The sequence below is a fragment of the Suricata suricatta genome, chromosome 5, assembly GCF_006229205.1.
Source record: "Suricata suricatta isolate VVHF042 chromosome 5, meerkat_22Aug2017_6uvM2_HiC, whole genome shotgun sequence".
In the NCBI taxonomy this organism is placed as follows: Eukaryota; Metazoa; Chordata; class Mammalia; order Carnivora; family Herpestidae; genus Suricata; species Suricata suricatta.
The window spans coordinates 71907456-71924058 of NC_043704.1; the positions used below are offsets into that span (position 1 = coordinate 71907456).

The 16603-nt window shown below is 38.4% G+C and overlaps 1 protein-coding gene across 4 annotated transcripts in view; it reads left to right on the top strand.

The window, feature by feature from the left end:
• The window catches only part of PAK2 (p21 (RAC1) activated kinase 2), a 76086-nt gene that overhangs the window by 57008 nt on the left and 2475 nt on the right, over positions 1-16603 (top strand). Inside the window, exons 9-14 of one of the 4 annotated variants that reach the window (XM_029939548.1) lie at positions 777-825; positions 1304-1416; positions 2480-2597; positions 4118-4217; positions 6787-6983; positions 10484-10718. In XM_029939548.1, the coding sequence (XP_029795408.1) occupies positions 777-825; positions 1304-1416; positions 2480-2597; positions 4118-4217; positions 6787-6983; positions 10484-10597 (691 nt within the window). In that variant the 3' untranslated portion in view covers positions 10598-10718. Of the gene's footprint in view, positions 1-776; positions 826-1303; positions 1417-2479; positions 2598-4117; positions 4218-6786; positions 6984-7243; positions 8179-9846; positions 9867-10483; positions 10719-11328; positions 12686-16603 lie in introns of those variants that run through there. The other 3 variants (XM_029939551.1, XM_029939549.1, XM_029939550.1) reach the window with 3 other exon arrangements.

The following is a 16603-nucleotide window of genomic DNA, read 5'->3' on the forward strand; positions in this document are numbered from 1 at the left end:
TCTCCCTCAAAAATAAAATAAATGTTTAAAAAATTTTTTTAAAATTGTAGAAAAATCTGTAAAATGAAACCATTAATAAGAAATTTTAAAATTATGCTATATACATTTTATAGTTATACACACCTATATCCTTTGTAATTAAAGTGCAGGAAAGTGCATGGAAATGGTACATGTCAACTACAGAATAAACACTAAATACAGATTACTCTTGGGAGAAAGGAGGATGCCTTTGTAAAGTACACACAAAGATATTACAATTTATTTGTAGTTCTTTGTTTCTTAAGCAGGGAAATGGATCCATGAGTATGTATCCCTTTTTCCTTTTTATGACAAATTTCTAACATAAGTTTTGGCCACAGGGATTACCTTTTTCTGATTTTTTTCCCCTTTTGTTTTTGCTTTTACTCCTGTTTAAACATGTTAAGTCTTGAGGTGCATGGGTGGCTCAGTTGGTTAAGCATCCTACTCTTGATTTCAGCTCAGGTTCATGACCTTACAGTCATGGGGTCGAGCCTGCGGCCTCTGTACTAACAGCACAGAGCCTGTTTGGGATCCTCTCTCCCTCTGCCTCTTGCTCTTTCGCACTTACGTTGGTGTAGACACGCTCGCTCGCTCTCCCTCCCTCTCTCTCAAAATAAATAAATAGATAAATGGAAGATGTTTAAGTCTTAAATGTTCTTTAATCCTTTTGCAGTTATTCTAAGTATAAAGTCTTTAGATATGGAAGTGATAGTGATTTAGAAACCTTAAATCTGTTGTGTCTTTTTTCCCCCTAGGGCTTCTGGTACAGTTTTCACTGCTACCGATGTGGCATTGGGACAGGAGGTAGCTACTTTTTCATATTTTGGGTGCTACCATTAGCGTTTAGTATAGGAAGAAACTAGATAAGTTTGTGAATAATCAATAGGAATCTTTTTTTCAGTTGAATATGTTGAAAGAATTACACTATGTAATTTTATAGTACTTAATAGAGGAAAAAAGAAGGAATTATGCATTGAGTTTCATAAATGAGAAAATATTTAAAAAATTATTTTCCCAGCTTAGAATGAAAAGAGGACTCATTCCTGGCAGTGGTATTGCCTTGGGTTGATTAATCAACTTTAGAAGAAATATAAAAGTAGTTAGGTTCTATGTATTACAAAGCATTGTGCAGTGTGGAAATTAAAGTATTAACTGTGAGTAAGCTTACTGTATAATATAATAGATAAACAATAAATTAAATGATTACCTGACTGGTATTTATAATTTTCTAAGAGAATTAGAAAACTTATTATGATTTTTCTTATTTCTCTTTTCATCATAGGTTGCTATTAAACAGATTAATTTACAGAAACAGCCAAAGAAGGAATTAATCATTAATGAAATTCTAGTGATGAAAGAATTGAAGAATCCCAATATAGTTAACTTCTTGGACAGGTAAATATGAGTATTTCAAGTCTCCTGGTGTTGGAGGGTAGCCCCTTAAGAGTAGAATGTCACTGCTGTAAAGGAAGCTTGAAGGAGGAAGAGCGGTAAAAAGAAAATAGCACATTGCAGTGTAGCAGGCCTTTTTCTACATATATCTCACTTGGCAAGTCAGAGAAAGCAGTTAACTGAAGGACCTTGCTGCTGGTGCTTGTATTAGTTATAAATGATCACAAGCAACAACATTAATGAAATGAGCTGGGGTTAATGTGTTGACTGACAGATGTAGGGGCCTGGCCACATGGTTTTTAAACTTAGATCCGTTTTTATTTTAGATGCTGTCTTTCGTGGGCAAATAGTATGTCAAAAGCTCGTTTACTTTAGGAATTGATGTTAAATAGCAGAACAAAGAGCAGAATAGAAAATTATATATTGTACAATATGCAATTACATATATGTGGATGAAAGATAAATAATAGAAAAATAAATGAAAATTAAAATAGTGATTATATTGGGGATATAGAGGATTATAGGTAACTTTCTTAGTTCCATATTTAAGTTTGTTTAGAATGGGGAAAAGATCACACATTTTTAGATTTTAGCAATGGGGAACATGTTCATAAAAACCAACTTCCCAGGTATATTTCCCTGCTTTTGGAAATACTATTTCAAGTCAGTCTAGCATGGCAAGTAAGAAAAGCCATAAGGTTTAGAATCAGTTACACTTGGCTTTAGATTCTAGTTTTGTCACTTACTAGCTGTGTAAACTTAGGTGAGTAACTTCTCCAAGTCTCTCTTCATCTGTAAAACAGGACTAATACTTCCTACCTAACAGTGTTATTTTAACTGGGATGATCTATGTGTACACTCAGGTCACAATTGTGAACAAACTTTCAGGTCACTCAGGAAAATCATAGTGACTCTCAGCTAATTTTCTGCGCTGTTGCATAGCAGCTTGCCAGTTTTCTCCCTGGCTCTTAAAGCTTCTAGCTTCCTAGTTTTGTTAATAGGGTGTACACAGAGTGGTGTTAAAATGAAAATGTGAGTGTTTTTTGCGTGTTCATAATGATTTTAGCTACCTGATGGGAGACGAATTGTTTGTGGTGATGGAGTACCTTGCTGGGGGATCACTTACTGATGTTGTGACAGAAACCTGCATGGACGAAGCACAGATTGCAGCTGTCTGCAGAGAGGTGAGCTTGTCCCCTTTTTGTAAGTTTCAGCAATAGGTGGTTAAGCAGGAGGCTAAATAAAATTTTAAAAAGACAGGGGAAAAGCATTTGGCACAGGTTTAAGTATTAAGTTTGCTTCTGGCTATATTTATGTCATTGAAGCTTAAACTGGTTGTTTCTTGATATTTGCTAGTGAATTTTTAGACATACTGTTTCTGCAGCAAGTAGAATTCTGCCAAATTGCCCCTACACCTAAGCCTTTGGTTGTTTCAGGAGGGAAGGAAATAAGAACTCTCTAATAATTATGAATATGATATTTTAATAATATATTTCTAACAAAGAATGTTTGATCACTTAAAAGCTAATAAAAACTTAAAATTTTATCTATTTATGGGGCACCTGGGTGGCTCAATTGGTTGAGCATCCAACTCTTGATTTCGCCTTGGGTCATGATCCCAGGGTAGATTCAAGCCCTGAGTTAGGATTCTCTCTCTCTCTCTCTCTGACCCTACCTCACTTACTTAACTTTCTCTCTGTCTCTCTGTCTCTCTCAAAATAAATAAACTTAAAAAAAAAGTACTTATTTATTCTTAATTTGTTTCTCTAATAATTTCTTTTCATAATTGTTTTAAAAATTATTGTAGGGGGCGCCTGGGTGGCTCAGTCAGTTGAGCATCTCGCTTCGGCTCAGGTCACGATCTCACAGTCTGTGGGTTGAGCCCCGCGTTGGGCTCTGTGCGTACTTCTGGCTCAGAGCCTGGAGCTGCTTCAGATTCTTTGTGTGTGTCTCTCTCTCTCTCTGACCCTCCCCTGCTCACGCTGTCTCTCTCTATCAAAAATAGATTAAAAACATTTAAAAAAAAATTATTTTAGGAGTTCCTCTAATTGGCAAGTTAGTGAAAACAGTTAAATGAAGGACAAATTCATTTCTATTCATTTGTACCAGTGTTAAGGGGAGGATTTGTTCTTTCCAAGAATATGCTTAAATGCTTGGTAAATGTAATATAGTATTACACAGTTTATCTGTTTTTCTTTGAATGAATAGTAGAATATTTTGAATAAGATTTTTAGTTGTTATTCAAAATGTACATCCTTTATTTGTTGTTTTCCTCTGTTGGGGGTAAGAAATAAAAACAGCTTTTTCCATGTTTATAATTTATACTCCATTCATATTCAAAAACATAGGGGCAAGCAGATTTTAAAGCTCTAATCTTGTTCCTGTATTTAAGCAAGGAGTGAGTTGTTCCTCACTTCTGATTCTGAGCTTTCTGAAACATAGCATAAGAGGAAAATTAGTCTTTCATCAATGGCGTCTCGGTTGTGGATATAGCTTATGTAAAATTCACTGTAAAAGAAATGAAGAAAACATCTTAGATCACATCAGTTAGCAGCTGGATAGAATTAGACCTCTCAGGATCTTACCCACTTCTCAGTGGCTAGATCAGACTTCTAAAGTCATGCTCGGGCCATGGGTACTGTATCTGAACTTCTTTTGGACTTTTTAGGGACTGTTTTCATTGATATGTGTTTTTCGTGTTTAGTGTTTACAGGCGTTGGAGTTTTTACATGCTAATCAAGTGATCCACAGAGACATCAAAAGTGACAATGTGCTTTTGGGGATGGAAGGATCGGTTAAACTTAGTGAGTAACAAATGAAGAAATAACATTTATTTGTTGTTATATTTCTGCCTTTTGTTTAAGTAAAAACAAAACAAAACACAAACCTTCTATTGGGGTGCCTGGGTAGCTCAGGTGGCTGAGTGTCCAACTCTTGATTTTGGCTCAGTCACGATCTCACAGTTCGTGTGTTCAGGCCATCGGGCTCCGTGCTGTTAGTGCAGAGCTTGCTTGGATCCTTTCTCTCCTCTCTCCCTGCCCCTTCCTCACTCACTTGCTCATGCTCTCTCTCAAAATAAACTTTAAAAAAGAAACCTATTAATATTTTTATGACTTGACATATGGAGGAGGAGGGAAAGAATGGTAGAGAATATGAACTCTCAACTTGACAGCTTGAGTTTAAATAGCAGATCAGCTACTCCTTGCTGACTAATTTGGGGTGAGTTACTTAATCTCTTTGTGTTTTTTTTTTTCAATTGTGTGATAAGGAAAATAAGAGTGACTATGTGAAGAATTTTTCTGAGGATTAGAAATGTAAAGCACTGAAGAACAGTGCCTGACACTCCTGTACTGTTGGTGCTGTCTTCCCAAGAAATACTTGAATTTGGCTCTGTTGTCTGTTAGGGTAGCTCTTTCTCATTATGCTGTTCAGCTTTCTTTGGATTTGGTAAAGCAGGGCCTAATTGGCGGAGGGCTATATGACCCTGACCTGAGAGATGACCACGGGGGGGAAAAAAGACAAACTCCTATAAACCTCTCTTCGTAATTATCTTCTGTGTCAGACATGATAGAGTCATGGGGGCGGAATTCTAGACTTCCTTTTCCTCTGTTGGCTATAATTTGTCAGTCTCAACCAAGCCCTCTGGAGGACACAAGAACTTCTGTTGAGTTTCCTGCAACTATGCAAAATTCAAGACATTTCTTAGATCAAGAAATCAAAAGGTTTTCCTTCTGTTCCGATGGAATGTTTGGCTCCTTTTTCAACATCTCTTTTTAAGATACTTCTTCCAGAGAGTGTTCAACCACAAGAAAGAGGGTTCTATTAGATGGTCAAAAACATAAGATTACTAATCTTAATCAGTGGGCAAATTAGAAATGGACAATCTCATGCTTTTTTGGTGGATACACATGTAAACTGAATTAGACATTTTTGGATAATGTTTCATCTTGGCTCTTCCACATACTAAATGAATGATCTGGAGTAAGTTATCTAAAAATATGTGTGCCTTAGTTACCCCATTTGTAAAATGAGAGTATTAATAAATATGCTTATCTCAGAGTTATCGTGAGGATTAGGTATGTTAATTCTTATAAGATCCTTGGAACAGTCCCTGGTTTGTTACAAGTACTCACTTTAGTTATAAATATTATGATTTGATGGAACAGTTGCTCTTTTAGTATTTTCTATAGGATTGCTGAATATAAGCACAACAATAAATACAGAGTTGTTCTCTGCAACATTATAAAATGTCTAGGAGTATAGAAATGGTAAAATAAATTATAATCCTTTTTATTTTGTAATATTGTGTAATTATAGTAATGAGGTAGATCAACGTACAACTATGGAAAAAAATCTCTAAAAGTCAATTTTAAGAAACAATTTACTGAAGCTCAGTTGGTGCACTTGTGACTCCTAATCTCAGATTTGTGAGTTAGAGCCCCCCCGTTCGGGATAGCGATTACTTTAAAAAATAATAAAAAGCACTTTACAAAGTATCCTAATTAGATAAAATAAATCATGCAGTTCACAGTAATTTTTGTACCTATGTAAATTCATAACAAAAAGTATAAAGCCTATAAACCTAAATGTTAACAGTCCTTACTTTTGAAGTAGAATGGGTTTGTAGAAGGAGGAGGAAATTCTAGATTCTCATCCCAATATTCCCACTAAATAAACACTGACTGCTACCTAGGCTTTCTCCTCCTGTTATCAGGTGGTTGCCGTAGAGTAATGCTGGCGAGGACTTTGTTAGGTACGGCTGTAGTTAGAGCTGTTCTTTTTCTAGAATGTCTGCGAAGTCAGAAACTTAGTAATTCTACCTTCTGTTTATTTTCTTCAGAATTAGTTCCCACCTCCCAACCTTTACCTGTTTTATAGAATTTAGTTTTGGTGTTCACCTTTGAACATTTAGCTTTTTCTTTTAGACCTTTCTCAACTTTGTTAAAATTTTTAGGATAATTATTTACACTTGATCTTAGCCAAAAGGCATAGAGGCGATGGGGATAATTATTTAGAATAAAATGCCTCCTGATAATTTGTCCTTTGCTGTGGAAAGTAAAAGTAAACAAGTGAAGAGTATGTAACATCATTAAAATATTTGTAAAGCCATTCTCATTTACTTTTTTTTTTTTTAATATGGGCTCTGTGCCCAATGTGGAACTTAAACTCACAGCCCCAAGATTAGTAGTCACATACTCTACTGACTAAGCCAGCCAGGTGCCCCTGGTTCACTTTTTTTCTTAAAACAGTCTTAAGAAAAGAGGCTGAACAGTCGAGTGTAATTAATTGAGTCATCTCTCATGAACTCAGATGGAACTACCCATGGACACCATTAACTCTGGATACGTTTTGTTTTGTTTTGTTTTTTTATAGCTGACTTTGGTTTCTGTGCCCAGATCACCCCTGAGCAGAGCAAGCGAAGTACTATGGTTGGAACGCCATACTGGATGGCTCCAGAGGTGGTTACACGGAAAGCTTATGGCCCTAAAGTGGACATATGGTCTCTGGGTATCATGGCCATTGAGATGGTGGAAGGAGAGCCTCCATACCTCAATGAAAATCCCTTGAGGGTAAGACCAAGTAAACACCAGCCTTATTTTTTGGAAAATACATTTCTTGGCAACATTTATTTAGAATCTGATTGTGCCAGGCACTGAGCAAAACTTTAAGATACAAAGTTGATATAACCTAGTCTCTGCCCTCACTCTGCATCTGAAAATTATTTGCTTCTGGGTTATTGAGTTGAATATGTTAGGTAAAGTTTGTGGAGTTTTGTAAGCTGTATGGTTTTAAATTTTGCACGTAAGAATTTGCTCACTTTCCTACAAAGGGTCCCTAGATGTACCCTTCAGATTGTCAACTTCAGACCTTGGCTTCTGTACCACCAAGTGCACAGGAGAGGAAAGCAAGATTGCATCTGTGAGTAAACTGTGTAATTGACGATGTTAAAGCTCACATTCAAACAAAAGAGTTAGGGACCTGAGTTAGAGATGGGGCCAGTAGACTTTAAACAATTAGATATTCGAATAGCTAAGGTGGAGATTTTCAGAATGTGGTTTATCCTTCTTTCTTTCTCTGTCTCTCTTTCTTTCTTTTACTTGTAAATTACCATATACGGCTCAATATCATTATTAAATGCAAATCAAAACTCAAACAAGATATCACTTCTCACCTTCAAGAATGACTATAATCAAAAAGATGGATAGTAAGTATGAAGAAATTAGAACCCTGATACATGGCTAGGGGTAATGTAAAATGGTGCAGCAGTTAATGTTGAGTTACCATATAACCTAATAATTCCGCTACTAGATATAATTAAAAGGCAGTTCGGTAGCTCAGTCAGTTAAGCATCTGCCTCTTGATTTTGGCTCAGGTCATGATCTTATGGTTAGTGAATTTGAGCCCCAAGCAGACCGACAGCGTGGACGGAACTTGCTTGGAACTCTCTTTTCCTCTCTTTCTGCCCCACCCCACTTGCCCACATGCATTCTATCTCCCTCTCTCTCAAAATAAAAATTAATACTTTTTTTTAAAAAAAGTTTTTATACGCATAAAAACTTGTATGCAGATGTTCATACCAGCATTATCCATAATAGTCAAAAGGTAGAAATAACCTAAATGTCTGTCACCTGACGAATGAATGAACAAAAGTGGTGTATCACTACAGTGGAATATTATTGAGTCGTCATAAAAGTAATGAAGTACAGGTACATACAACATTAAACATGAAAGGTTTGGGGCACCTGGGTGGCTCAGTTGGTTGGGCGTCCAACTTCAGGTCAGTTTCCTGGGTTCAAGCCCCGCATTGGGCTCTGTGCTGACAGCTCAGCGCCTGGAGCCTGCTTTGGATTCTGTGTGTCCCTCTCTCTCTGCCCCTCCCCTGCTCATCCTCTGTCTGTCTGTCTGTCTGTCTCTCTCAAAAATAAATAAACATTTTTAAAAACTTTCTTTTTTAAAACATGAAAGCATTATGCTAAATGAAATAAGTTGTACACAAAAGGTCACATATTATAGGATTCCACTTGCTGTCGATTTTTGTTATTCAGGTTTTTGCAAAGCCACAAACACTGAATTAACAAACAATGAACTGTTGTTTTTAGGGGAAGTATACGGTTGGGTTCCTGCAAGCCTTTGGTCACATTCCTGTCAACAGATCAATATGTAACGTTGCTTTTTGTGTGTTGCTGTTTAAAGCCATTTTAAAAAATGTATATTTTTTTTTGAGAGAGAGAGAGAGAGAACATGAACACATGCACACGGGAATGGGGCAGAAGGAGAAGGAGAGAGAGAATCAAGCAAGCTCCACAGGCAGCACAGAGCCTGACACAGGGATTGATCCCAAGACCTTGGAATCATGACCTGAGCTGAAATCCGGAGTTGGATACTTAACTGACTGGGCCACCCAAGCGTCCCTTACCATTTTAATATATATTGTTGATTCAGTACCGTTGAAATCACAGCCTGTATACTCATGGCACTGTAACTGATGCCTGAATGAAGCTTAGCAAACACATACTTTCTTTATAAGGCACATCACAGCCTTCTGCACTTAGGACACAAGACAGCACTTCAGCACTTTGCTTTTCACTTCTCCGTACATATCCATGAGAGACCAAGAAGCACTGAGAGTATTTATTCAAGGGTTACAAATAAATTTTAGCATGAGTAGGTAAGTTTACATATAAGGAATCTGTAATGAAGATCAACAGAATATGAAATCTATAGAACAGGCAAATCTATAAAGATAGAAGATTAATGGTTTCTAGGGACTAAGGAGAGGGAATAGGAAATAGTCAATAATACACATGAGTATTATTTTTGGAAGGATAAAAATGTTCTGAAATTAGATAGTTGTGATGGTTGTACAATCTTGTGAATATCTTAAGGACACTGAACTGTACACTTATTCATTCGCTCATTCATTCATTCGTGTAGAGAGAGAGAGAGAAAGTGTGTGTGTGTGTGCGCATGCACACATGTATGCAAGCAAGGGAAGGGGAGAAAGCGAAGGAGAGAGAGAATCTAAGCAGGTTTCTCACTGGCAGTGCAGAAACTGAGTTAGGGCTCAGACTCTCAAACCATGAGATCATGATCTGAGCCAAAATCAAGAGTTGAGCACTTAACCAGCTGAGCCACCCAGGTGCCCCATGAATTGTACACTTTAAAAAGGTGATTTTGGGAGACGTCTGGGTGGTTGGTTCAGTCGATTAAGCATCTGACTTTGGCTCAGGCAATATCTCAGTCCATGGGTTCGAGCCCTATGTCGGGCTCTGTGCTGACAGCCCAGAGCTTGGAGCCTGTTTTGGATTCAGTGTCTCCCTCTGTCCCTTCCCTGCTTGCATGAACGTGCTCGCTCACTTGCTCTCTCTCCTTCTCCTCTCTCTCAAAAATAAACAAACATTAAACAAAAATTCAAAAAGAAAAAAGTGGTAGGCACTGTACAAGGTGCTGTCTACCAATAAAAATTCCTACCTTTATAGAAGGTAGAGAGAAACAATAAACAAAATAAATACAAATAATGTATAATATATTAAATGGTAGTATATAAGTGCCAGGACTGGTAGGAGGGAGTCAGGAGTGTTTGATTTCACAGGAGTGCTTCACTGAGGTGACATTTGAACATAGGAGATAAGAAAGTGATACTGAGGTACCTAAGGGAAGAACATTCCAGTCAGAAGAAACAGCATATGCAGAACCATGAAGCAGAAGTCCTCATTGTATATTCAAAGACTACTGAGGATTCCCCCCATAACTAATGTGCAGGGAGCACACAACAGGAGAAGAAAGATCGGTGAAGAAATGGGACCAGATTGGGTAGTGCTTTATTAGGCCTTTATAAGAATTCTGGGGGTACTTGGATGGATCAGTCGATTGAGTATCCAACTCTTAATTTTGGCTCAGGTCATGATCTCACAGTTTATAAGACTGAGCCCCAGGTTGGGCTCTGCACTGACAGCCTGCTTGGAATTCTCTCTCTCCCTCTCTGTCTGCCCCTCCCCCACTTGTGCACATGAGCACGCACTCCCTAATATAAAAAAATAATAATAATAGAATTCTGGCTTCTTCATAGGTGAGACAGGCAAACCATTGGAGAGTTTTGAACAGGGAAGTGAAATGGTTTTACTTACATCTTAACAGGATTTCTGTGGCTACTTTGTTGAGAAACGATTTTCAAGTCAGGTAAAGACAGACATGAGAAGACCAGTTAGAAGGCTGTTGGCAGTAATCCGGGCAATACATGATAGTATCCTAGCCCAAAATGGTACCAGTAGAGGTGGGGGAAAGTAGTTGGATTCTGGATGTATTTGGAAAGGAGAGCCTACTGGGGGGGGGGGGGGGGGAGATGACCCAAGTGTTTGGCCTAAGCAACTGGAATGGTGGAATTCTGGTTCACCTTAACTGAAATGAGAAAGACTGCAGGTAGAGTGACATGTGGGGTGACAGGAGGCAACATTTTAGTGTATTTTAGAAATGTTAATTTTTGATGCCTCTTAAGACATCAAAGTGGATGTGTTGAATAGCTGTTGGGTATGCCAGTCTAGGATCAGGCCAGAGATGTAAATTGGGACCTGTTAGCTATAGAAATTATTTAAAGCTATAAAGCTAGGTAAGATCACCAGGTCAAGTAGGCATAGACAGGCAACAGAAAAAATTCAGCTTGCATCCTGAGGCATTCGTGCCACAGTTAAAGTGGCAGATCAGTAAGGAATGGCTGGAGAGGTACATAAAACCAAAATAAACACATGCCCTTGAATCTTCACGCAAAAAGTGAGGGAGGCATCAGCTTATCAGAAACTACAGTTATGTCAAGTAAGATGAAGACTAAGACTTGATCATTCAAATTGGCAATGTGAATATAAATGATGGAAACTTGGCAAGCAGGAACTTCTGCTTCCTGTCAACATGGAGTAACAGGTACCAGATTAACCATGCTTGCCAAAAGGAACAACAACAAAAAAGAGAATATGTGAAACAATGGTTTGCAAGACCCTGGACATCAAACAGTGAAAAACAATGATCTCCAAAAGCGGAAAAGGAAGAGGCTTGAGGTGAGCCCTGTGATTGCCTTCAGCTTAATGTCTTAAGAGTTTCTAGGCCATATACAGGAAGGGAGGGCCCAGGTGGAGCACAGTGGCCTCCTTGAGAGTCTGGGGAGAATAAGGTAGCTGGAGTTTATAAGACAGAGAACAGAAGAGAAAGCTTCATAGAAGATTCTGGAGATCTGTGAAGTCCCCTTTGAGCATTCAGTAGAGATTGGTGCATCTGTGTGAAGAGTATACCTATCTACCCAAGGTCAGGGGACCCATATGATAAGATTGGAGAAAACGGTGCTGGGTGCTCACACAGAGGCTGGGACTAGTTCCTGCTTCTGGCTGCCACAGTGGAAAACCTTGTAATTCACAGGTATTGAATGGAAGACTCAAAAGAGTCCCACATCAGTGATGGGAAAAAATTACCCCTAGACTGTGTGCTGCTATGGTCCCACCTAACAAATCTTAAAAACAAGACCCTAAGAGATCTGTTCCCAAGTAACTGTCTTGCAGAACAATGTTCAAGGATATTTAGAGGAATACAGAAATATCCAGCACCCAACAAACACTTAAAATATCCAGTCAGAGTTTATCAGGAAGGCAGAAGAGCAGGAAAGTACAACCCAGAATGAGAAAAATCAATTGCAGCAGACCAGAACTGACACAGATAAAAGAGTACACAAAAGCATTAAGGCAGTTTTTAAAAGCATAGGTATTTCAAAGGAATATTTTTTCAAAGCCCAAGTTAAACTTAGAAACTACCGTGTAGTTTGAAGGTTTGTAGTATTTGAGATTGAATTAACAGCAGGTTATACACTGCAGAAAAAATGATTAATGACTATCATAGACAAAGTAATAGAAGCTATCCAAAATAAACAGACAAGTAAATTTTTTGAAGAAATGAAATAGCAATAATGAACTGTGAAATAACGTTAAGTGTTCTAATACATGTGAAATAAGTTTTGGGGGAAAAGTAGTCAATCAGGAATTCTGCAGCCAGTGAGTATCTTTTAAAAATTTAGGTAAATAAGGATTTTTCTCAAACATAGATACTGAAAGTATTTATGACCAGCAGATCTGCACTACAAGAAATATTAAAAGAAATCTTTCAAGCAGAAAGAAAACGGTAATATAGCTCCACACAGAGAAATGAGGAGTGTTAGAAGTAGTAACTATGTGAGTAAATAAGTGAAATTTTTTTCTTTTGTAAATATCTTTAAAAGATAAAACTGTTGGGGCACCTTGGCAGCTCAGTTGTTTAAGCGTCTGACTTCAGCTCAGGTCATGATCTTGAGGTCTGTGAAATCAAGCCCTGCATTGGACTCTGTGCTGACAGCTCAGAGCCTGGAGCCTGTTTCAGATTCTGACTCCATCTCTCTCTGCCCCTTCCCCACTCATGCACTGTCTCTCACAAATATAAAATAAACATTTAAATAAATAAATAAATGAATAAATGATAAAACAGTTTACATCAAAATAATGATAGGGGAAGACAAAAACATGTACAAGTAAAAATAGTAACAAAAGCATAAGGCTGAGGAGGAGAACCATAAGATTGTTGTAGTCTGGTTTAATATTGTGATGCTTGTGAAATTGAAAGATGTATGCCCTCACCTTTTAAGCAAACCCTAAAATTATGAAAGAATTACACCTTCAGCTAAGTAGATAAAACAATCATAAATCATACTGAGTTAAAGAGAAGAGCCCCCATTGACGGGCTTGTCAAAATGGCAAGGTGCCAACTTAAAGAGTGGCCAAAAATGCAACAGTTTGGACAAAATAAAGTAGTAAGGGATCATAATCGAAAGTATAAAGTAGTATTTGTGTGTCTGTGCTGATATAAGTAACTGCATACATAAACGGGCAGAAGAAACAACTCATGCAGAAAATTTTAAATAATTTGTGTGGATGTTCCACCCTAAGGGCAATGGAGCATAATTCCATACTCCTGAAGTATAGACTGCACAGAGTGGTTTTCTTCTGAAGAGCACAGTAAGGAAAGAGAGAAGAATAACTTTGCAGCAGAAAAGCCTGACAGGCACTGCCTCAGCCAGGTGAAAAGGTCAACATCAACAGTCCTAAATTAGGTTGATGGTTCGTACTTTTGACACAGTGCAATCCAAGTGGCACTCTGTGACATTGCTTCCCAAAATGTATAGTCTGACTCTAATGAAGAAAACATCAAATTCCAGTAGAAGGCATTCTATAAAATAAAACGTGACAATACTCCACACTGTCAAGGTCATCAAAAGCAAAGGAAAGTCTGAGAAAGTGTCACTGCCAGAAGGAGGCCAAGGAGATATGACAATGAAATATAATGTACGGTAAGTGTCCTGAGACAGAAACCAGAGTGGGAGGAAGAGTGAACCCAGGAAATCTGTAGTACAAATGCTGGAGGCACCAAGGGCCTCTCTGAGGTTAATGACGCCAGGCAGCAGGCCTCTGTTTTTTTCTCCTGCTATCCTTAGCTGCGGAGGTACAAGCAAGGATATGTGTAGCAAAGTGATTGCTATGGAGTGCAAGAGGTCAGAGTGATTATATGAAAGGAGTGATGAATACTGGAAGATTAATGGGAATTATTTAGGTTTAGTGGAGTCAGAGGATTCCAGTGTTGGGGTTGCTCAGAATGAAGAAGGTAGCAGGTGGACAGCAACTGTGATTTCAGAGTTGTACTCATGGGTACTGATGAGGCACAGGCTGTGACCATGGGCTTGTGTCACCAAGGGAGGCCAAAGCACAAGAGCATGGGAAGAGAGGAGGTCAAGGAACTGTCACAGGCTTCTCTGTAGCTACTGAAATTACTCTGAAATGTGAGCGCTGTTAGACATGATAACAGTGTTTGGTAGATACTTGAAACAAAGTAAGGTAGATTCGAGTTTGAAAGACGGGGAGTTCCGGAGGAGGGAGGCAGATATCTCCGGAAAGGAGGAGCCGCAAGGACACCCCTTCTTTAGGTGCAGTGATACAAAGGTCTGAGAGAGGCTGGGCTGCTCCTAGGGAGCACAGAGAGCACTGCGGATGAGGCAGTTCGTCGGGGTAGAGCCGTTCAGAAAAGCAGGGGCAATGGTGTATGAAAAATGAAGGCTGAAAGGGGAGTGTGCAGAGCGACATGGACTTGAGGGAGTAGAAGCTGCAGGAACTGCTGGGAGTCAGCGGCGTGTAACCACCAGCATGAACACAGACACAGAGAGTGATAAGATTTATTTCAATGTAGAAAAATCGCTGTTAAACGTTCAGAAAGGAGGCACACTTGACAGGAGTGCTTGTTTTTATGGGCTTCCCTCTTGACCCCTTTGTATGGAAGTGTGGAGGCTTGGCAATCTGAGGATCTTCACTTGAATTGCTATCTCAGGTAATGTCATAGCATGGCATTTGTCAATGAAAATTTTGGAGGTTTATCACGTAAAGAGAAGTGAACTCAGGTAGCAAAGAAATGGGCACACTCGTGTCCTGATGGTTTCAGTGTCAGTATCCTTTTCTGATGGCATTTTGGTGATACAGCAGAAACATGAAGTAATTTGGGAAAAGATTTAGGTGACCTTGGGTTCGGCAGTGTTTTTAGATAGAATGTCAAAAAGCATGATCCCTGAAAGAATAAATTAAACTTTATTAAAATTAGAATCATTCTTTCTAACAAAGACAATATTAAAAGAATGAAAAGACAAGTCACCGACTGGGAGAAAATATTTCTGAAACACCCATTAGATGATCACATGTTATCCAAAATATGTAAAGAACTCTTCAAACTTCAACAATGAGAAAGTAAACAATGTTATGTAAAAATGGACAAAAGGTCTCCACAGACAACTGAAGAAGGTACACAGTTGGCAAATAAGCATATTGTAAGATGTTCAACGTCATGCTATTAGGGAACTGCAAAATTAAAACAACACTAAGATACACACCTATTAGAATGGCCTTAAAAATTTTTTTTTAATGGTAATACCAAATGCTGGTGAGAATGTGGAACAGTAGGAACTTTCCTTAGTTGCTGGTAGGAATGGAAAATGGTACAACCACTTTAGAACACATGATTTCATCTATAAAGAATTAAAAAGATCAGTAGCTGTCAGGTGTTTGCAGAGATGGGATGGGGAAGATGAATGGGTGGAGCACAAGAGATTTTTAGGACAGTGAAATTATTAATGTCAGAAACGTGACTGTGCATTTGTCCAAATCCATAGAACTATATACCACAAAGAGTGGACCCCAGTGTAAGCAATATACTTTCATTTTATGAAAGTATATCACTTCAGTAGTGGTTCTTCACTTGTAATGTGTATTAACATAATTAATTAATTGTATTGATGTAAGAACCTCCCCCATTGTCAGCATCCCCCACCAGAGGGTACATTCCACAATCCATGAGCCTACATTAGCACCTCATTATCACCCAGAGTCTATAACAGTAGGGTGCACACTTCTATAGTTCTATGGATTTGGACAGATGTGAAATGAATAATAACATATGTCCATTACCATACATAGTATTTTCACTGCCCTAAAAATTCTTTATGTTCTGCCTGTTTCATGAGTAGTTTTATAGATATGGCTAGTTTTAAAAAAAGGTTTCAAGAAATCTCATTGTTTTGAAATCTGGTGTGACTTGAGGAAAAAAAAGCTTGAGAAAGGTAAATGGATGCTATATGTTGATTGGGGATTGTGCTCATTTTTCTTTCTACCCCTAGGTATTATATAGTTCTTTTATCAATATGTATTACATTTATTATAACCCCTCCTCGAAAAGATGAAGCATATTTTTGATAAAGAACTTAGGAGCGGTACCCAGGTGGCTCGGTTAACCACCCAATTTGACTCAAGTTATGATCTCTTGGTTTATGAGTTGAAGTTCTGCATCGGGGTCTGTACTAACTAACAGCTCAGAGCCCAGAGCCTGCTTCAGATTCTGTGTCTTATTCTCTGTCTTCCCTTCCCCTACTTGTGCTCTGTCTCTGTCTCTCAAAAATAAATTTAAAAAATTATGTGAAAAAGAAATTAGGAGAATGTAACATATAAAAATAAAGGGAAAGGAAAGGACACCTGTGTGGGTCAGTTGGTTAGGTGTCTGACTTCAGCTCAGGTTACGATCTCACAGTCATGAAATCAAGCACCTTGTCAGACTTGCGCTGGGTGTGGAGCCAGCATGGTATTCATCCCCC